The sequence below is a fragment of the Podarcis raffonei genome, chromosome 17, assembly GCF_027172205.1.
Source record: "Podarcis raffonei isolate rPodRaf1 chromosome 17, rPodRaf1.pri, whole genome shotgun sequence".
Taxonomy (NCBI): Eukaryota; Metazoa; Chordata; class Lepidosauria; order Squamata; family Lacertidae; genus Podarcis; species Podarcis raffonei.
The window spans coordinates 32,423,487-32,444,860 of record NC_070618.1 but is presented as its reverse complement, the minus strand read 5'-3'; the positions used below and the strand labels follow the sequence as shown (position 1 = coordinate 32,444,860).

Sequence of the window (21,374 nt, the reverse complement as noted above, 5' to 3'; positions counted from 1 at the left end):
CCCCCCCTCCCGGGCTCCTCCTCCTCCTCCAGCCGGACCACAGGAGGCCAGCGCCGCCCGCTCCCCCGGCCTCCTCCAACCGGCGGCCTCCGCGCCGCCCTCGCTCCCGCCCAGATCCGCCCCGCGGACGCCGCGAAGGGGCGTGGGAAGCGGGCAGACCAAAGCGAGCGGGGGCGCGAGGTCGTTGCACCCGGCCGGGCGCGCGGTGCCACGAACCCGGAGGGAAAGCAGCTCCGAGGCCAGCCTAGTCAATCAGCTGAGGCTGGCGGTGTTTTATTTTACTTTACCAGCAAATAAGCCTCCCCACGCAGCTTGTTAGTAGTAAATCCACAGCATGAGTACCAATTATTATTATTATTTTTAATTTTTATTTATACTTTTCAGATTTATACATTTCACTAATTTTACAGTTATTTGAACATTTCAGAACTTGACTTCCTTCCCCCTCTCTCTGCGGTTCCTTAAATTTATTTTTGATATCTTCTACATATCCAAGTTAACTTAATTTGCTCACTTATTCATCTACTTTCAAACTGCCGATAATCCTGCCCATGTTGTTATCTGCTTACAAGTTATCTGTAAATATTTAATAAACCATTTCCATTCTTTTATATAAAAAAGTTTGTTATCTTGATTTCTTATTCTTCTAGTAAGTTTCACCATTTCTGCATATTCTGTAAGTTTTTGTATCCATTCTTCCTTTGCTGGGACTTCTGCTTCTTTCCATTTTTGGGCAAGTAACATTCTTGCCGCTGTACATGAATAAGTTTCTATACAGTTTCGGTAGTTCTGTCCCTATAATTCCCAAAAGAAAGGCTTTTGGTATGTTTTTCAAATGATAAAATGATATACAGTGGTACCTCGGGTTACATACGCTTCAGGTTACATACGCTTCAGGTTACAGACTCTGCTAACCCAGAAGTAGTGCTTCAGGTTAAGAACTTTGCTTCAGGATGAGAACAGAAATCGTGCTCCGGCGGCAGGAGGCCCCATTAGCTAAAGTGGTGCTTCAGGTTAAGAACAGTTTCAGGTTGACTACAGACCTCCAGTACGAATTAAGTACTTAACCTGAGGTACCACTGTATAATGAATTGAAATGATAGATAATGAATGGGAAAGGATCTTTAAAATAGCATAAGTAGCAATTACAAGGAAAGGGCTTAAGAAGTAATGCAAACTGCTTAGTTCCCAAGGAATCGTCTCCATTTGCTTTCATTGCATTGCATTGGCCTCTGATCTCATACGTAGACAATCTCCCTCAGGCATTTCTCTATTTATTTCATTACATACTGTACTAAATTACCTTTCCACCGAGAAACTCAAGGCGGCAGACATAGTCCTGCTCCTGCTCCTCCCCATTTTATCATCACGGCAACCTTGTGAGGTAGTTTGGGCTGGGAAGTGAGGGACAGGCCCAAGTTCACCCAGGAAGCTTCCCTGGGGCTGAGCAGATTTGAACCCGGGTCTCTCTCTCCCAAGTCCTAGTCCAACACTACACTGGCTGTTGTGGGGAATTTTATTATATATGCAGAGATTTGTCAACTGTCAGAACATGCTGACAAAGTGGGCCCCTGCTCCATGGAAACTTGTGTCATTAAAACGTGCTTCTATTTCAAGGTGAAAGTTTAAGAAGTAGATGGGCAAGCCCCTTCGCATGCCAATTGCGCCCTCAGGCTCTCCCAAGCACCCCTGCTGCCTCAGCCCACAGGGCATAGGTGCTAACTCCCTGGGGACTTGGGTGCCTGAACACCCACAAAATTCCCCATGAAGGAGCTAAAGGTAAAGGGACCCCTGACCATTAGGTCCAGTCATGGCTGACTCTGGGGTTGCGGCGCTCATCTCGCTTTATTGGCCGGGTCGTGTGGCCAGCATGACTAAGCTGCTTCTGGCGAACCAGAGCAGCGCACGAAAACACTGTTTACCTTCCCACCGGAGTGGTACCTATTTATCTACTTGCACTTTGATGTGCTTTCGAATTGCTAGGTTGGCAGGAGATGAAGGAGCTAGGCATCCACAAATTTTGGTGCAAGGGCCATGCACACTGCATGGCACCCACGGCCCTAGGCACCCACGGTCGCAGGGCCAAGTTGGCACTCTTGCCATGGGGGAATGAAGGCACTGATGCCCGGCCATATAAGCAGCTCAGCTATCGCTGCTCACTTCCTCCAAGGGCACCTGGCTTGCTGGGGTGGTGGGGAGGGAGATCATGTGTCCTGCATTACCCCTCCCTGCCTCTCTCCTTGGCATGGGCATAGCAGGGGGGGCAGAGAGGGGCAGCTGCTCCCCACAAGTAAAACTACAGAAATACTTAACTGACCAATCACAGCGGTTCTGCCCGCCCCAACAAAGTCCTGACGAAACCCCCCCCCAACAAAAATCTTGGCGACACCCATACTCCCTGGGTGTCCTCCCGGTGCCTTTGCAGCCTGGGAGCTGGTGGACACTGTGGAGGGGATCCCATTAACAGTGCACCCCTTTGTGAAGCATGAAATTTAGACCAGGAATACACATGCAAAATAGATTTACACAAGCCATGTTTAATCATCATCATCATTTTTAATTTGTATACTGTCTTTCTGTCTCACAATACTCAAGGCGGTTTACAAGCTGAAGAAACAGAAAATGTACATCTTATAACAATCTAATGCAATACAAAAATGTGATAATAAAACATAACTTTAAAATAGGCAACCTACATCAAAAAGTAACATTCAACAATCATTAGAATAGTATAAAATAATATCAACATATAAAAGTTAAACAGAAATCCACTCAACAGTTACAATAAATAATGTCTCAACTATAATCAATAAAACAACAGCAAGCCACAGTATATAAAACAATACAATACAACAGCTGGAGGACTAAAGCAGGAGTACTATTTCTAACAAAAACACATTTCGAAAGCTTTCGTTCTTCCTAAGAGCTAATGATAGCAAAACACTGGAGACAGGTAAACTGTAATTTAAGGGAAGAGTGGTGCGGACAACTTTGAGTGGTTGCCTTAATTGCAGGGTCAGCAAAGCGAGGCCTTGGGCAGCTGGATCCACAGAGACAACAGATCTGGGCTGTAAGGAATTTATCGCCCACTGCCTCAGTTATTGCTACAACCATAGAGACATCCACACAGTCTGTGGCACATTCAATGGAGGCTAGATCCACCTCCTCTTTGGAAGCGCCTCCCCCCCACGCCATTGCCCTTTTGGCCAAGAGCAGGTGCTGCTGGTCTTTTCCCACCCTTATTCCCAATGTACAGTATAACTGTTGTTGTTTAGTCGTTTAGTTGTGTCCAACTCTTCGTGACCCCATGGACCAGAGCACGCCAGGCACTCCTGTCTTCCACTGCCTCCTGCAGTTTGGTCAAACTCATGCTGGTAGCTTCGAGAACACTATCCAACCATCTCGTCCTCTGTCGTCCCCTTCTCCTTGTGCCCTCCATCTTTCCCAACATCAGGGTCTTTTCCAGGGAGTCTTCTCTTCTCATGAGGTGGCCAAAGTATTGGAGCCTCAGCTTCAGGATCTGTCCTTCTAGTGAGCACTCAGGGCTGATTTCCTTCAGAATGGAGAGGTTTGATCTTCTTGCAGTCCATGGGACTCTCCAGAATCTCCTTTATTCCTGGTGTAGATCTTCAGTCACCACTTCTTCCCTGGGGGTGGTGGTAGGGCCAACCTCAGGTGCCAAAATGTATTGGGCCAGCCCTGCCTCAATGGCCAAAATAACTTTTTTTAAAAAATAATTTTTATTAACCGACCAATCAAATCAAATCACATCACATAAATTCCGAATTACAAAGCCAAATTTTAATTTTTTGTTGAGGGGACCCATATTTCAAGTTCCGAAGGGGGATTCCGATCATCTTCTTGCTGCTGCATTAATATCCAAATCAGTCCAAATAAAGTTCATAATTCTATCCAGTCTTATCTTGCTGTTTCCACATCTCATCTTGTTCGTATATATTTTTTCTTTTTTTCTTTATGATCTCTTCTGATAATCTCCTTAAGCAGATAAACCCCAATTGTAATCCTGTGCGAATTTTTCCGTTCGTCCAATTCTCATATCGAGATGGTTTCCATATATCATCGCTTTCATAAATAACATCGCTCTTTCCATCATTTATCTCGCAAACTGTCGTTCTTAAGTCCCTCTGAGGAGTCTCACACACAATACAATAGCAGCTCTATTCCTCCTCCCAGACTCAAGTCCTCCGACAGAGCTTGCCAACATGGCGATGGTATTTTTAACTGCGTCATTCCAAAGCACTTATACATTCCACGATCTTCTTAAAACATGCTTTGGTTAGAAAATTTATCTCCACACAGTCTTAAATCCACAGCTTAAGTCATTAAAACAACATTTCTGACTTGTGAGGGGGGGGATTCTTGTTTAATCACATAGAGGAAAGAAAGGAAAGTTTCCCCCCCTCCCCCATCAGTCCCTTTGCCAGAGTCTTGGCGTATCTTCTCATGATTTATTCTTGTTCCTCCGACTCGTCTTGTTTATCAGAGATCTCTTCAGTTAGCAGTCTTTACTCCCCCTCCTTCCTTGAAATATGTGCATTCACTTCCTCCTAATTGTTTCTTTTGAAGTTCTTGCAGCTAGTGGCACGGATCAGAGACGGCGTCCAGGAGCGCCGAGATCCCACAGGAGGGCATTCTGCCTAGTGCCCCCATCCCCACAAATTCGGGGGTGGTATAGGGCACAGCAGGCAAGGGCAGCCCCCCCCCCAACCTTGGGGAGGTAGGGAGGCTATTTACTCCCATCACAGCCTCCTAATTACCTCGTGTGGGTCGGAGAGATGTTATTGTCAGCCATCTTCCGATGCGCCCCTAGGGGCCCCCTCATGGCCAAAATAACTTAACAAATGAGAGAAAGGAAAGGTCCATTTTTTTTAAAAAAAAGACCATTTTCCGGAGAAGTGTTTTATATCATACAAAGTTGATTTTGGGGTGTCAGCTTGTATTCCCAGTTTGAGTTATCCATTTCTCAGTCGGGGGTTATAAAGCTTACATACGCTCAACAATGTTGCCAAAGAGACCAGCTGGCTTGGAGAACCTGAACATACCCTGGGAAGGAAGGGTCACACCTGAAGGAATCGGTGACAAAATTTGCAAAGGGAAATGCCTGAAATCAGAACTTTTCAGAGACTTCCCTGTATTGCTTCCCTTGATTGGGAGCCATCCAGAGTTGCTGGGGAAACTCAGCCAGATGGGCGGGGTATAAAAAATAAATAATAATAATAATAATTTACATTTTAACACGAACATTGCAAGATTGTTCGAAACGTTTGCGCGCGAAAACGTTTTCTTTTGTATTTGAGAAAGGTAATCAAAGATCAAAAAACTGAAGATCATGGCCACTGGGCCCATCACCTCCTGGCAAATAGAAGGGGAAGAAATGGAGGCAGTGAGAGATTTTACTTTCTTGGGCTCCATGATCACTGCAGATGGTGACAGCAGCCACGAAATTAAAAGACGCCTGCTCCTTGGGAGAAAGGCGATGGCAAACCTAGACAGCATCTTAAAAAGCAGAGACATCACCTTGCCAAAAATGTCCGTATAGTTAAAGCCATGGTTTTCCCCGTAGTGATGTATGGAAGTGAGAGCTGGACCATAAAGAAGGCTGATCGCCGAAGAATGGATGCTTTTGAACTATGGTGCTGGAGGAGACTCTTGAGAGTCCCATGGACTGCAAGAAGATCAAACCTCTCCATTCTGAAGGAAATCAGCCCTGAGTGCCCACTGGAAGGACAGATCCTGAAGCTGAGGCTCCAATACTTTGGTCACCTCATGAGAAGAGAAGACTCCCTGGAAAAGACCCTGATGTTGGGAAAGATGGAGGGCACAAGGAGAAGGGGACGACAGAGGACGAGATGGTTGGACAGTGTTCTCGAAGCTACAAACATGAGTCTGACCAAACTGCGGGAGGCAGTGGAAGACAGGAGTGCCTGGCGTGCTCTGGTCCAGGGGGTCACGAAGAGTCGGACACGACTAAACGACTAAACAACAACAACAACAGGATACCTGATTTTAGCCATTTTGAGGGGGAGAAGTTCGTGTGCGTGCAAATAGTTCGCCTGGACTGGGGCGCAAAATAGCGTGGGACCAGCACTGGGAACGTCTTCCCCCCATCGCTAACCCGGCATCAGCGGCTGGCTTCCCGTCTTGCATGCACCTTGCGGGAAAGGCGCAGGGGTATCTTGCCGCCACTGAATTGGGACCCCTTCGGATTCGGCGCGCGGGGCAGCACCGCCGACCGCGCAGGTCCTAAGGAACCCCAGATTTCGCCGCTCGCTCGTCTCTGATGCGCCGCGAACCAGCCGCTTCGTTCAGGGAGGAGCTTGAGGGCGAGGCCCCGCCCTCTCCCGCTGATTGGGCAGCTTGCGAAGTCTACGTCACGCGGAGAGCCTTTCAAGATGGCGCTGCCCGGTGAGGGAGGTCAGTTGTGGGTGAGGGGCTACTGGGTAAGGGGGTGGCTCCGGGGAAGGAGAAAACAGGAAGCTCCGAATAATTGACAGCCGTGGCGGTTATTCCCCATAGATTATGTCCTACCATGTCATTACCGGGTTGTTGGGTTTTTAAAGTAATGTGTGAATGACAAACACGTGTTTGTGATCACGTGTGTTGCAGCGGCTTCGAATCCCCCTCGTATGTGGCAGCCCTCCCGCAGAATCTGACCTCAAGTCTCAATAGCCCGGTTTTAAAAGTGAGAATAGTGGTCGATTGCCTTGCACAAGTGAAGACCAGCCTTTCTCAATCTTGGGGTCCTCCAAGTGGTTTTGGACTTCCATCTCCCATCACCCCCAGATAGCAGGATAGTCAGGGATGGTGGGAGCTGTCATCCGACGACATGTGGGGAACCCAAAGTTGTGGGGGGCTGAGTTTAGACAGACCTGAAAATGGAAGGGTAATGATAACGGTAGGAGCTATTTAACTGTATTTCAGCATGCCTGCGGTTGCTTCCTCATATTATCTAACTTGGCCTGTGAATGCCCTGTGGCTCCTCTCAGGAGCTAAGGGGAGGTAGGAAGGTAAATAAATAAATGTTTGCCCCAGCTAGCTTTGGATGTGTATAGTACACTAATGAATTCCAGCTGTCTTCTAGCAAGAAGAAAAACAATCTCTCAAATGACCTGTTGATGGCATTTTACCATTGTACTGTGGAGAGTGTATTAACTTATGGTCTGTGTGTGCGGTTTGGGAGCTCCACGGCCAGGGGAAAAACAACCCTGTCCAGGGTTGTAAAGACTGCGGGGAGAATAATTGGGTGCACTCTTCCCACCTTGGATCAAATCTGTGCTTCCAGGTGCCATAAGAAAGCTGCAGAAATAGTGCGCACCCCAGAAATGATCTCTTTCAGCTTCTGCCTTCTGGAAGAAGGTACAGGGTTATAAAGACTAGGACTAGCCGCCTGAGAAACAGTTTCTACCCAAATGCAATTCTGGCTTTAAACTCAGTATAAGGAGTCTCTATAGGAGCATATTGGGACGCGGGTGGTGCTGTGAGTTAAACCACAGAGACTAGGACTTGCCGATCAGAAGGTTGGCGGTTTGAATCCCCGCGACGGGGTGAGCTCCTGTTGCTCGGTCCCTGCTCCTGCCAACCTAGCAGTTTGAAAGCACGTCAAAGCGCTCTGGCGGGAAGGTAAATGGCATTTCCATTCACTGCTCTGGTTCGCCAGAAGTGGCTTAGTCATGCTGGCCACATGGCCCGGAAGCTGTACACCGGCTCCCTCGGCCAATAAAGCGAGATGAGCGCCACAACCCCAGAGTCGGCCACGACTGGACCTAATGGTCAGGGGCCCCTTTACCTTATAGGAGAATATTGTATTTTAAAATGGGGTTTCAGAGTTTTTAGGGGCTTTTGAATGTCTTATGTAGATTTTCAGTTTCATTGTTCTGTATGGGACAATGAAAATAAAGATATCGTATTGTAAGGTGCCTAACATATCAAACTACCTACACTTGTTTACACTTGACATGTTTAAAGAGGGGTGCATATCAGATGGGAAAGTTTTGTACATGTTGGGGGCTGGCATGCTGTCCTAACAGAATGTAGTCTAGCTCTGTAACTGCGGTAAATGAGAGTAAAATAAAGTTCATATCCCAGTAACTTTCTTATTCTATGATCTCTGACAGTGAGCAGATTTCTGTCCTTCCCAAACTCTGTGTTTCAGGTGTAGCTGATGGATGTGGGCTGTAGCCTTTTTCCAGAAGCAGCATTTTGCTGTATTTTGCTGCCCAGTTCGGGAAAGACAGGCTGCCGCCATGAACTGCTTGTGGACGTTACTGCTGGCCCAGAAGCTCTCTGCTGGAAGGGGCACTCTGCTGATGAAGGCTGCTTCTAAGAGGGATCTCCGCCAGCTGCTGAGAAGTGACTGTCTCCAGGTAAAATGTATCTAAGCAGTTCTCTTTTGCCTGACTCATAATTCTTTGGACTTATCCACACTTCCCTTTTGTCCACGCTTTCTAGACACAGGTCTGCACTTTTAAGCTCATTTCTGAGTGCTCTTTTTTTCTGCCCTGGTGGTTTCCCCACAAAAACCTGCTCTTTAAAGCTGAAGCACAACAAACAGCAATGTAGGTTTACTTTCGATTGCTGTTTGCTCTGATTCAGTGGTAAAGAGTGGGTTTTCACAGGGAGAAAAAAAAAGAGCAAAACAAAAACAAAAAACCCCCCAAACAAAGCACTCAGACATTGAAACTTTAAGTGTGAATCATGCCTGGAAACCAGGGTGGATAAAAATAAATGATTTTTAAAAAATAAATAAATACAGTGGTGCCTTGCAAGACGTAATTAATCCGTTCTGCGAGTCTCTTCGTCTTGCGGTTTTTTCGTCTTGCGAAGCACGGCTATTAGCGGCTTAGCGGCTATTAGCGGCTTAGCGGCTATTAACGGCTTAGCGGCTTTAAGAAAAAGGAAACAAACTCGCAAGAACTCGCAAGACGTTTCGTCTTGGGAAGCAAGCCCATAGGGAAATTCGTCTTGCGGAACGAATCAAAAAACGGAAAACCCTTTCGTCTAGCGAGTTTTTCGTCTTGCGAGGCATTCGTCTTGCGGGGCACCACTGTAAATCAGATTTTTAAAAAAAATTTAAATTGGATTTTTAAAATAAAATGCTTTTGGAAGGAAAATCTTTCTAAAGATAATTTTCTATTTAAGTTACATTATAGTCCAAAGGCAATTCATCAGGAAATAAGGATTTTTAAAAAGTTTTTCATGTGTGCTAAGACTCTTAAGGTTTGAGGGTTTTTAAAATCATTTAACCGCATCAGTTAACAAAAATGGATGCATATGCTATAATGTTATTGTTTTAGTTAAATAAATGGTTTAAATTATTATTAAGGAAATTATTATTTTTCTCCTTCCAATAAAATACAGCTGAAAAGTTGTTCAAATATAAACAGTTATTAAACCTCACAATAATTTCATAATTATCTGTCACTGTCTTTCTAATTGTATAACCAAATCAGTAATTTTTGCTATAACTGTAAAAACTACTCTGAAAATTTATTATTCCAAAAATGAAACCTTCATCGTATTAAGATTATACCAGCAAGAATGAGTCTTCCTGTTAAAAAAAAAAATTCATTCAAATCTTTCTGACTAGTGATTTAAATTGTGATTTAAAACGATTTGGTTTAAATCAAATCCACCCTGCATGGAGGAAAGGTAAGTGTGGCTAAGCCCTTTGTTTGTTTCTCTTTCTTAGAACTGCAGGTTGGGTACTGTGAGGAGTATCCAGGTGAGCACAGCACTTTGCACTACCACCCCTTCAAAGGGCGATGGAGACAATGACAAAGAATCCACCCAACGAGCCTTGGTGACCGTTGAAGATATCTTTGAGAGCACCACTGAAACTGCAAAGACTAAAGCCACGTTTCAGGAAGCTGTGGACATCTTCTGCAAGCGGGACATTCGCCACAGGGGTCACGTGGAATTCATCTATGCAGCGCTGAAGAAGATGCCAGAGTATGGGGTAGAGAAGGACATCAATGTCTACAACAAAATCTTGGATGTCTTCCCCAAGGAAGTATTTGTGCCTCGCAATTTCATCCAGAGGATGTTCAATCACTACCCTCGACAACAGGAGTGTGGTGTCCAGGTGCTTGAGCAGATGGAGACCTATGGTAGGCATGCAAGAGGGTCAGTAGTTTCCAAGGGGAGTGTTAATAATAATAATGTTGTTGTTGTTTAGTCGTTTAGTCGTGTCCGACTCTTCGTGACCCCATGGACCAGAGCACGCCAGGCACTTCTGTCTTCCACTGCCTCCCGCAGTTTGGTCAAACTCATGCTGGTAGCTTCGAGAACACTATCCAACCATCTCGTCCTCTGTCATCCCCTTCTCCTTGTGCCCTCCATCATAGTTTCAAAAAGCATGGGGGAAATGCAGACAATACTTCACAAAACAGTGCCCTAAAATACATACCTGGACTTGTTTCATTTAATGCCTGCAGGAGACTTTGTGGATATTTAAGTTATAATTAGAAAAATCTTAATAATTATTCATAAAGGAAACAGTTTATAAGAAGTAAATAAGGAGGCCAGATGCAGGATAAAGGAAGTCTTTTATTTGGTTGTTTGTATTGTTGTATGTTATGCTCACTGTATGTTATGTTCACGTTTAATGAGGGTGGATTTATGTATTGGGGTGGGTAGGTGGGGGTTTGTGTTATGTTGTAAATAAAATTCCAATAACATTAAAATTAAAAAAATTAAAGAAAAGTCAGGGATGGTGAGGACATATAAGTCCCTTAAATAATGAAAGCATGGACCTTTCCATCAACCTAGGGTGATCATAAATATTTTTTAAATGCCGCATAGGTTTTCTAAATAATCAGCAGAGCCTGCTGAACTAGTGTCAAACACTGTCACCTGAACAAACGTAGCTGGAGAACTTAGCAGAGAGATTTTCCTTCACTTGAAGGAGTTCCATCTTTTTACTTTGGAGGGGTTGTGGACAACATAGTGTGATGGTATGGGAACCACACATGGCCCAGTGAGTCTACTCTGAGTTGATAGAGCATTTATTACGGTCAAATACCAGCTCACATAACATAACACAATAAAAACAGCGTTCATAAAGATAAAATATACAATTGGAGCAGATTGCAGCAATAGCTCATGAGTTAAAATTGAGATATATACATACATACAGATTTGGGCTACCATAAAAAAATGACCCTGAGGCACCCCAAAGGGCAACTTCAGCATTTTCCTAGTAAGCTATTTTATTCCAGAGGATGATCTGTGCCTACAAATCTGGGCACAGAATCTGGCTACCAGCCAGGTCGTCTTAATGATCTTTGCCTAAGAGGAGAGAATTAAGTTTAGACTTTTCTGAGCCTCTTCAGCAAAGGATCAATGGTGTCTCTAAGAATCTCAACATAAAAAGGACATCTAAAAAAATATATGTTCAAGGCTTCCTATTTCCCTTAATGGGCAGGCGCAAAGTCTCCATAGCCCAGGGTAATTATTTATACTGTTAATGTGTGGAACTGGAACGTTATGGGGCGAGAGTGGTGGGGAAGTGGCACTTGTGTCTCATAGTGAGCTCTGAAGGACCAAGCAGTATAGAGCATGTGCCCTTAAGTTGCAGCTTCACCAATTAAAAGGGTCCCCCACTGAATCGCTAAGTCCAAACACTTGGAGTCATATTTCGTGGGTGGGGAAAGGAGATCCTGCCACACTCATCACAGTCTTGTCATTCCTCTTGCTCCGAAGGTATCATGCCGAACAAGGAGACAAAGCTTCTGCTCCTCCGGATCTTTGGGGACAAGAGCCACCCGGTGAGGAAATACCAGAGGATCATGTACTGGTTTCCTAAATTCAAGCACGTCAACCCTCACCCAGTTCCAGATCCTCTGCCAAAGGACCCTGTAGACCTGGCAAGGCTGGGCCTGCAGAGAATTGCAGCTGACTTGGATGGCAAGGTTACCATATATCAGGTAGGTTGAGGCACTCTGAGATCCTGGCAGTGCAAGAGACCCTCTCCTCTGCAGCCTGAAATGAGGATAGCAGTTCGAGGGAAGAACGGAAAGCTGTACCAGCTCATCTCATTCCAGCACTGGTGCCTTTGGATCAGGTGTCCCTAAAATTGTGTGCCAGTGCTTCCGAATTCTGTAATAGGAAAACAAAGAATCTTGCGAGTAGGGATCTTGGCGTTTTGTAATAACTACATCCCCATCTCTTTCTGTGTAGCTGGATTCCTTAAACTCGGGCAGACCTTTGGCATTTGTGGTCTACCAGGCTAATAGTGCAGGTCCAGCCCTTTGGGCACTAAATTTGAAAAAAAAATATTGAGGAAGCATTTGCAAAAAGTATCTTGGCGAAGAAGTCTATGTCTTGTTTCTCCCTCCCGGAAAAAAAATATGCTGTGTGTTTGCATCACATTGAAACCAGTGAGACTTGAACACGCTATTTCAAAAGGGTTGGTTAGGCTTTCTCTGGTTGACACCTTTTATTTGAAGCACGTTCCTCTTAATGTTTTGCACAGATTCCCAAAGGAGTTGTGTGAGAATGTTTGTGGTTTCATTTTTTTAAAAAAAAGTTTCTTGTCAGTCTGCTTACAAAGGGGTAAGGAAAGCCATGCAGCCAGTGTTCCTCTTCCCCTGGTTTCTTAGTAAGAAATAAACCTGCTCCATTCAATGAGTGTCAAGAAACTGAAGTCTTAGGCACCAATTTTTTTAAAAAAATGTTAAATTTAATTATATAGCTCTGTATTTTATTTTGGGAACCGCCCTGGGATCTCTTGATGAGAGGCAGTATATAAATTAAATTATTTTATTTTATTTTTAAACACATTGAATGACTTGTGTTTTTAGGTTTTCCTGTTTCGTACTGACTTGGAAGCCATAGTGTGTGCTTAACCCCCTCTGCTGATATTTCCACATCCCTAACCACAAAATACCTGGCTGTAATCCTGCTGGATAGGTGGTGGAATTCTCCCCCTCCTGGACTGCAGAATTGGAAGTTTTAAAAATGTCTCTGTTAATTTAGAGCTCGTAAGCTTGGGGTTTGGCTGTTAAACACTTGATCTGTTAGAGCAGTGAGGGCAGACTGTTTGTATAATTCCTGGTTTCGGGGGGGGGGGGCGGTACTTGGCTGGGGAAGGAAATGGCCAATTAATAATAAAGCTATCTTGATGTTTTCAGCTGCCTCATTCGGAGATTTTGGACTCTGGAAAAACAATTGACCACCCGCATATTGTAGGTACTTAACCCCTTTGCATTATTCCTTTATGTTGAGTGGATAATCACTGTGTTCTGGAGCTGAAGGGAGCAGGCAAGCTATAAAGGGGGCAGAAATGGATGCACTCATAGGGCTATGGTATGCTTCGGTTGAACAGGGTTGTGAAGAGCAGGTGTTTCTGGTGTGAATTGTGCTACCTTAATGTTTAACTCAGAATGGAACAAAGGGTGGACCAGCCCAAGTGTTGCCTGTTGTCTTCATACAGACTCTCACCTGACTCCTAGGGCTGTGTGATATCCTTTTATGCACTGAGTGACTTCTGTATCTTGAAGGGCATGAAATTCCAAAGCTTGGGAGGGTAATAAATCAACTTTAGAATTATTATTTATTTCATTTCTATATCACTTTATAGTTTTTTTTAAAATCTCAGCAGTTTGCAACCTACATTAAAACATCAAATGAAAAAATCCAGAACAAAACTTTACTGAAGAAAGTCAAGTGCACATTCAAAGCAACATAATTTAACAGGAAGCTAAAATATTATCTTAAAGATTTCAAAATAAAACATTACAAAAGAGGTCAACTACAGAATGCACATTTAATGCTGCAAAGTTAACAATAAATTTTATCTTAAACATTTCAAAAGAAAACATTATCAAAAGAAATCAAATATAAAATGCACATTTAAAACAGCATAATTAGCAAGAGAATAAAGTATTACAGTGGTACCTTGGGTTAAGTACTTAATTCGTTCCGGAGGTCCGTACTTAACCTGAAACTGTTCTTAACCTGAAGCACCACTTTAGCTAATGGGGCCTCCTGCTGCTGGAGCACGATTTTTGTTCTCATCCTGAAGCAAAGTTCTTAACCTGAAGCACTATTTCTGGGTTAGCAGAGTCTGTAACCTGAAGCGTATGTAACCTGAAGCGTATGTAACCCGAGGTACCACTGTATAAGCATAGAACATAGCTGCTGCTGTTGTTGCCATTCCTGCCCATGGAGGTCCATGGTTGATGGTGTCTGTGGAAGCTCAGGCTCAATGATCTGAGAGACAGTCAAAAGGGTCTCTGGCCTCTTCAGCAACCTCAGCTTTTGTAGTTGGAGTCAGGGCCACATCCTCCCAGACCAGGTGGAAAAAGGCCAGCAAGGCAGGGAACAGTCATTCCAAGTCTCACAGCCAAGATGGTTGTTATAAAATATTATCGTCATTTACATGCATCCCATATCTCCACTTCTTACTGCTATGACATTAGACAACTTAACACTTGGGGAAATCCTTCTAAGCTTTCTGGCTATCTCAGTGACTTCTCTTCTCCCACTGAACTAGGAACAAAAACCCAAGTGAATACAACATTTTGTGTGATGGCAAAAGTGCTGTGTGTTTTTTAAATTAGTTTTTATTGGGTTTTTTGTGTTAGAAAGCAAACAGATAAACAGGGAACAGTGCCTCTGTTGTCTCCACTTTCAATTCATAGCTTTTTTCGCAGTTTGTTTACGTTTGGTGAAAGACATTTTTGTCATAGACATTTTACAGTTGAGGGGGAGAGAGATGGGGGTATTATTCTTTCATTCTATTGCAAAAGTGCTGTGTTAAGGAGAAAAATAAGTTTACAAAATTTCTTCAAACTACAATACTTTGCCTGCCAGAATACTTTAGTAACAGTAAGCATGGTAAAGAGCCACGAAGGGAGGGATGGGCCCAGTGTTTGGTTATTGGTGGAAATAGTTTTAAGAGTCCTGGGTCTAGAAATCCCACCCTTTGACCTGTAGGACTCCTGCCTAAGTTCCTTGGCTTCTGCTTCCATCTCTCTGCTTTCCATTCTTCATCAGAAACAAAACCAGAAAAAAGCCATTTGGTGACTCTCTGCTATTGTTTAGTTCATAACAGATGTGCATATCAGATCCACCTTTCCCTCCAGCGAAACCATGTCCTTTTCAAGCATTATTTTTGATATGACTGTGATACCTAACCATTGGTTTATAACCTTTTCCTTTATCTATACTTTTCCCCTTTTAGGAATCCAGAGCCCTGACCAGCAGTCGCTCCTGGCTCGCCACAATACAGACAGGCCTGTTTTTGTTGAAGGCCCCTTCCGCTTGTGGCTGAAGGAGACGTGTGTTTATTACTATGTGCTCAGGGCAGAGCTGTTGCCTCGAGGAGAAAGGGTAAATGGCCTGTCCTTTCTCCCAACTCTTCTTTTAAGGCCTGTTGGAGGACCTGTATGATCACTATTGCTGAAGTGCTTCAGCAGAAAAGGAACTTGCCTTGGAAATACTGAGAGCTGGGATAGTACTGTTTGTATGTTGTTTCTTGGGGAGAGATGGTGATATGTCTGTGGGTTGGGGAGGTTGGTGATTCAGAGCATTAATAATAATAATAATAATAATAATAATAATAATAATAATAATAATAATTTATTTATACCCCGCTCTCCCCAGCCAAGACCGGGCTCAGGGCGGCTAACAACCAGTAATAAAAACAAGTTGATTAAAATACAATTTAAAAGATTAAGATACAACATTAAAATATTAGGGTGCAATCTCTTCATAGGAGGAGAAAGGGAAAAGAAAGTGGGGGAGGGAATCAAACTAATTCTAAGCCAAAGGCCAGGTGGAACAACTCTGTCTTACAGGCCCTGCGGAAAGAGATCAGATCCCGCAGGGCCCTGGTCTCAAGAGACAGAGCAGGCCAGAGCCAGTGTTGAGAAGGCCCTGACTCTGGTTGAGGCTAATCTAACTTCCTTAGGGCCCAGGACCTCTAGGGTGTTGCTAAGGTCCTTAAGGTCCTCCATGGGGCATACCAGGAGAGGCAGTCCCGTAGGTACGAGGATAATGGATAAAATGGATAATATATTCCTAGTGCTTTAGACTTTCTGCAGCTTAGAAAGGATTTAACAAATGGTTGTAATCTCACTTGAGGCATCTTTAAAGGAAATTGGGTATTGGGTGCTTTTTGCTGAATTTAAGGAACCAGACAAGATAGTCAGTGGGACTTTTCAGAAATTGAACACATTAAACAAATACTGTATTATTTAGTCCTGTTTAATCAGCCATCTCTACATTTGTGTTCACTGCATGATGGAATGTGCATTGAATATGCACTGGAGCAAGTACAGCCAAAAGTGTTAGTGCATATAGCAGCAGGAAGGAACAGGGAAGTCTTGGCTGTGTGGGGAAAGGAGAGTTTCCACTTGCAGGAGCAGAAGAGGAACAAGGAGCCTGACTTTGCAAACTTAGTTTAACTAGGGAAAGTCTTGTGATCTAGAGAAAGCAAATGGGGAGTTTCTGGTTGCTTAATGCAGGAAGATTCCCTCCCCTCATAATACAGAATTAGGTGGTACCTCGGGTTAAGTACTTAATTTGTTCTGGAGGTCCGTTCTTAACCTGAAACTGTTCTTAACCTGAAGCACCACTTTAGCTAATGGGGCCTCCCGATGCCGCCGCCACACAATTGCTGTTCTCATCCTGAAGCAAAGTTCTTAACCCGAGGTACTATTTCTGGGTTAGTGGAGTCTGTAACCTGAAGCATATGTAACCTGAAGCCTGTGTAACCCGAGGTACCACTGTACTGAGAGAGCATATTTGAGGAGTCATATAGGCTTCAGCAAGGACAGTTCAAGCACTGCCAGTCGGTAAGGTTTGGGCTGGGCAAGTTGACCATTGGAAGTGAATGAGAAAGAAACACATCACTCTTAACTGTGCTGTAGTATCCTCAGAAGCATCTGCTGTGCATAGATATGGTATGCACAAGTAGGCCTGATCCTGCTCTTCTAGGGAATATGTCTTGTTGGGGTGTGGGTGCTAATTCGAAATGCCAGGATGAGTGTTCTTTGCAGCTAGGTCATTTTGTTGGCTGTGAAAGTAATACAATCTCTCCCCACCTGCTTCTTTTCACAAAAGGAAGAAGTGATTGACCCAGAAAGGAATTTCTACTACCCTATGTACCTGGATATTGATCTGGAACGGGATCTTTGGGATGATTACGAATTTGACATAGATGAAGGTAGTTGCCGTTCCTGACGTTTTTGTGGGTATTCTTTTTTTATCATTAATGTGGTAGAAGCGCTCCAGGGTAAGAGGAGACAATCTGGGCCATTCCATAAGAATTTGCCCTGCTGGATCAGACCAGAAGTGACTTAATGAGATGCTTACTGGAAGCCTGCAAGCAGGCATGAGTGCAACATCACTCTTCCTACTTGTGAGTCCTTGCAACTGGTATTCAGTGTCATACTACCTGCAGCACCATCACAGCTAGGCTAGCCGTGCTTTCCATGAATTTGTCTAATGGGCACCTTTAGCTTATGTTGCCAACATTTTCTTTTTTCTTTTGTTTTAATTTTTTTATTGATTTTCAAATTTTAAAAACAGACATACATACATCCTGTTTAAATCTTGGTAACATTCCTCAAATCACCTTGGTTGAATTTCATTTTATATCATTATAACAGTTTTCCAAAATCTATTTTCTCAAAAAATTAACTTGATCACTTAACATCTTTCATTCTTTCTAATTTAACTTTAAACATCTTAAATCTTATCCTTACATATTTGAATCCTAAGCCTATCTATTATTTGCAAGCTTTTCAAATTAAGTTATCTTAACATATTTAGCTAAATAGTCTTTAAATTTCATCCATTCTTCCTGATACTCCTCCTCCTTCTGGTCGCGGGCTCTTCCAGTTAGGTCAGCCAGCTCCAAAAAGTCCATTGTCTTCATCTGCCAATCTTCCATATGTTGCCAACATTTTCTGAGATTATCTTGGAACATGGTGTTGATTGGGAGGTGGTGGACTTGAAAACAGGAGCTATTGCTAGCCGTGCAAATTCCACCCTTTTGTATTCTGTTGAAGTTGCTCAACTGCTCATCTTATGTTGGCTCTGATGAAAACATGGGGTCAAATTCTTCACAGACTCCCATGCACGTGGCACTGCCAGAGTCTACAATCTTGTTACAGTCTTTGATTGGGCAGGGCTATAATTAATTTGACAGTCAGTGACCAGCAAGTAGTCTATACAGTGGTACCTCGGGTCAAGTACTTAATTCGTTCTGGAGGTCCGTTCTTAACCTGAAACTGTTCTTAACCTGAAGCACCACTTTAGCTAATGGGGCCTCCTGCTGCTGCTGCTGCGTCGCCAGAGCAAGATTTCTGTTCTTATCCTGAAGCAAAGTTCTTAACCTGAAGCACTGTTTCTGGGTTAGCGGAGTCTGTAACCTGAAGCGTATGTAACCTGAAGGGTATGTAACCTGAAGCGTATGTAACCCGAGGTACCACTGTGTAAGGAATAAGAAAACTGCCAAAGAAATGTGGGACAGTCTTGCAGCAGTACATATTAGACAAGAGTCAGCGTCTGCATTGACGTTTTTCAAGCAGCTGTACCGGACGAAGTTGCAGCCTGGTGGTGACCTGGCGGCACACTTGAGACATCTGGAGGCGATACGTGGCGAATTAATTCAAAGGGTAGGTGCTCAGATAGGAAAGTAACTAAGCCATTTGGGCTGGATAAAGAACAGAGCTTGGGATGTTTGGAGTCTCACGTCTGGTTGTTGAGCAGGGCTTCTCATTCTACACAACGTATGCAAGATCACTGCTCAGATTCTTTGCTTTCACTTCTTTTTTCTTTTCCTGTTTCAAAATAATGACGCTGTTCTTTGTGCTTTCCCCGTAGTTGAAGAGGGCCCTGTATTTGCCATGTGTATGGCAGGGGCAGGAGACCAGGCCACCTTGGCCAAATGGATTGTGGGTCTTCAGAAAACAAACCCAGTTTTGCGTCAGACGCCGGTTGTGTTCCGTCTCACCCCTGGGCCCCGGGAGCTACAGTCAGGCACCAACTTGGATAACGATAGTGAAGAGGAGATGGCAGAAGCTCAACGCCTCAACAGAGATCTTTGAGCACATGTTTTAGTTTTCAACAGAGGTCTTTAATTTATTAATTCATTTAACTTCATGCTTGTGCTTTAAATCCCAGGATGCTAGTGCAATCATTCCTACAAATGATCGGAGGAATTTTGAGTCTTGATTGCTTGGTGTATTGAGGGCACCTGTTCTTCAACAAAGCACCACTCCTCTCAGCTGCAACACTTAACATTGAACACCTGTGGACAGAGTTGACACCTTTGCTATAACAGCAGCAGAGGAATGTTGCATCTCCTTTTGGAAAAGTTTTTCCCCAGATAAACTTTCAGATCAAGAGTTGATACCTTTAAAAATCGCTGCTGTTCTTTCAATTGTCTAAGAGGCTGCAGTGAACTTCCCTGTGTTCCCTTCTGTGGCGTTTTCTTTTTAGAAATCCACTTTCCTTGACTTCTTTCTGATGGTTTCATAACAGCGTTTTCAGTGACAGAGCCTCCATTCTTTGACTACAATTCTTCACTTCCGTATCACTGCAGCCCTGGCAGTTAGATGAGCTGAGCTTTTCTTCCTCTCATTGACCTGATACTGGAATTGGAAGGTTTGGTACTCTATGAGTATTGGTCAGTGGTAAGGATTAAAAGTCTGTGGGTTGTTTTTCCTGATGTGATTCTGCTTTTGTACCTCCCTCCCAGCACCACTGTCTTTGTGTAATGTATGCTAGCATTAAAAAAGAAAGTCAAATGTCATGTGTGTGTAGAATTTAATTTAAAGCTTTAATACAGGCTGGTTATGTTTATTTTATTTTATTATTTCCTAGCACCTCGTGTACACGCGGTCGGGCGTGAGTGGAATGTGTATAAATGCCTGTACAGTTGTACCTTAGAAGTTGAACAGGATCCGTTCCGGAAGTCCGTTCGATTTCCAAAACATTTGGAAACCAAAGCGCGGCTTCTGATTGGCCGCAAGAAGCTCCTGCAACCAATCGGAAGCCACGCTGGATGTCTGGCTTCCGAAAATCGTTCAAAACCCGAAACACTCACTTCTAGTTTTCAATCGTTTGGGAGCCAAGGCATTCAAGATCCAAGTTACGACTGTAGTTGGTTGAGCAAGGCTTTTGACCACAAGCAAGTGACCCTAATACAGAGTCACTTCCATTTCAGTTTCAGTTTTCAGAAAACTCCACAATATGGAGTAAGAATAGTGGAAGAGACCCTAGGGATCAATGAACAAGAAGCCACACAAGTAAAAACCCTGTTGTAAAGCAACAGCTCCAGCCCCAGGAGAGGAAAGGACATTAATTTAATATTCAACTGGATAAAAGTCAGGTGTAGACGCTAAGTCACGGCTTTTATATGAGCATGGATGTGAATTGTGATTTATTACTTTATTTAATAAAATGTATACATCGCTTGATTGTAGAAAAGCCTCCAAGATGTTTACAAAAAGAATAAAACAAGAATATTTTCAGTAAAAACAGTTTAAAACAGCTATTTAAAACATTCATAAATGGATAATTTGTGGATCCTGTGGACTGAGGCAGTCGTCTCACTTTACCCCATGGCTAGGCATCTCCTCGGCAGCCCCACCCCCCTCATGCCCCCTCTACAGCAACCTCTTGGCAAATAGGAGGCACTGCTGGTCTCCCCCAACCCTTGTTCCCAATGGATCTCTTCATTCTCTCCTTCCCTGGCTGGTAGGTGCCATTTTGTGGTTCAGGAGCAAAAAATGTCTTGGGCTGGCTCTGATTCTTTATATTTTTCCACCCTCGTTGACCTGTGTTTGCAGTGCTAGGGCACAAAAACATCCCTCACACCTTATGGAGACTGCAGAACTTACAAGAGCTGTTGCAAACATACTATAGTTTAATTGTTTGAAAACATCATTAAAAAGACAAATTTCACAGGAAAACGAGACCCATCAAAAGGATCGCGCCTGTTGCATAATCATACTCTAAATGCAGTGGTTCTCCTAAGGATGTGGCGTTGCCACACTGGTGTGGCAGGAGAGGAGGAGGGCAATTATAAAGCAGCAGTGTTGATTTAAAACCCCAGATACAATGACAAGGAAATACTTGGATACAATTATAAAAATAGAGAGAGGGTAAATTCAGGAAATGGGGTAATGGGCATTGCAAGGAAGCAAGAAAAATGCTCTATTTGACAGAAAGCAAAGAAGGGATTTGAAGGAGGGGAATAACGGGAGAAACAAAAAGAGCAGACTAAAAGGCAAAATTGAGGAAAAAGTTTGTATATCATAGAATCATAGAGTTGGAAGAGACCACAAGGGCCATCGAGTCCAACCCCCTGCCAAGCAGGAAACACCATCAGAGCACTC

At 43.7% G+C, this 21,374-nt stretch overlaps 1 protein-coding gene across 2 annotated transcripts; it reads left to right on the top strand.

Moving 5' to 3' along the window:
• The first annotated feature begins 6,350 nt into the window (after positions 1-6,350).
• ECSIT (ECSIT signaling integrator) lies at positions 6,351-19,786 on the top strand. 2 transcript variants are annotated; one of them, XM_053371117.1, is made up of 8 exons: positions 6,351-6,435; positions 8,174-8,384; positions 9,710-10,127; positions 11,722-11,945; positions 13,152-13,209; positions 15,206-15,354; positions 17,089-17,191; positions 18,856-19,786. In XM_053371117.1, the coding sequence occupies exons 2-8, from the start codon at positions 8,187-8,189 to the stop codon at positions 19,077-19,079; spliced, it is 1,374 nt and encodes a 457-aa protein (XP_053227092.1). In that variant the 5' UTR covers positions 6,351-6,435; positions 8,174-8,186; the 3' UTR covers positions 19,080-19,786. The 2 variants fall into 2 exon arrangements, with proteins under 2 accessions (XP_053227092.1, XP_053227091.1); XM_053371116.1 differs by having other exon boundaries at positions 6,373-6,435; positions 8,136-8,384.
• Positions 19,787-21,374: the final 1,588 nt, after the last annotated feature.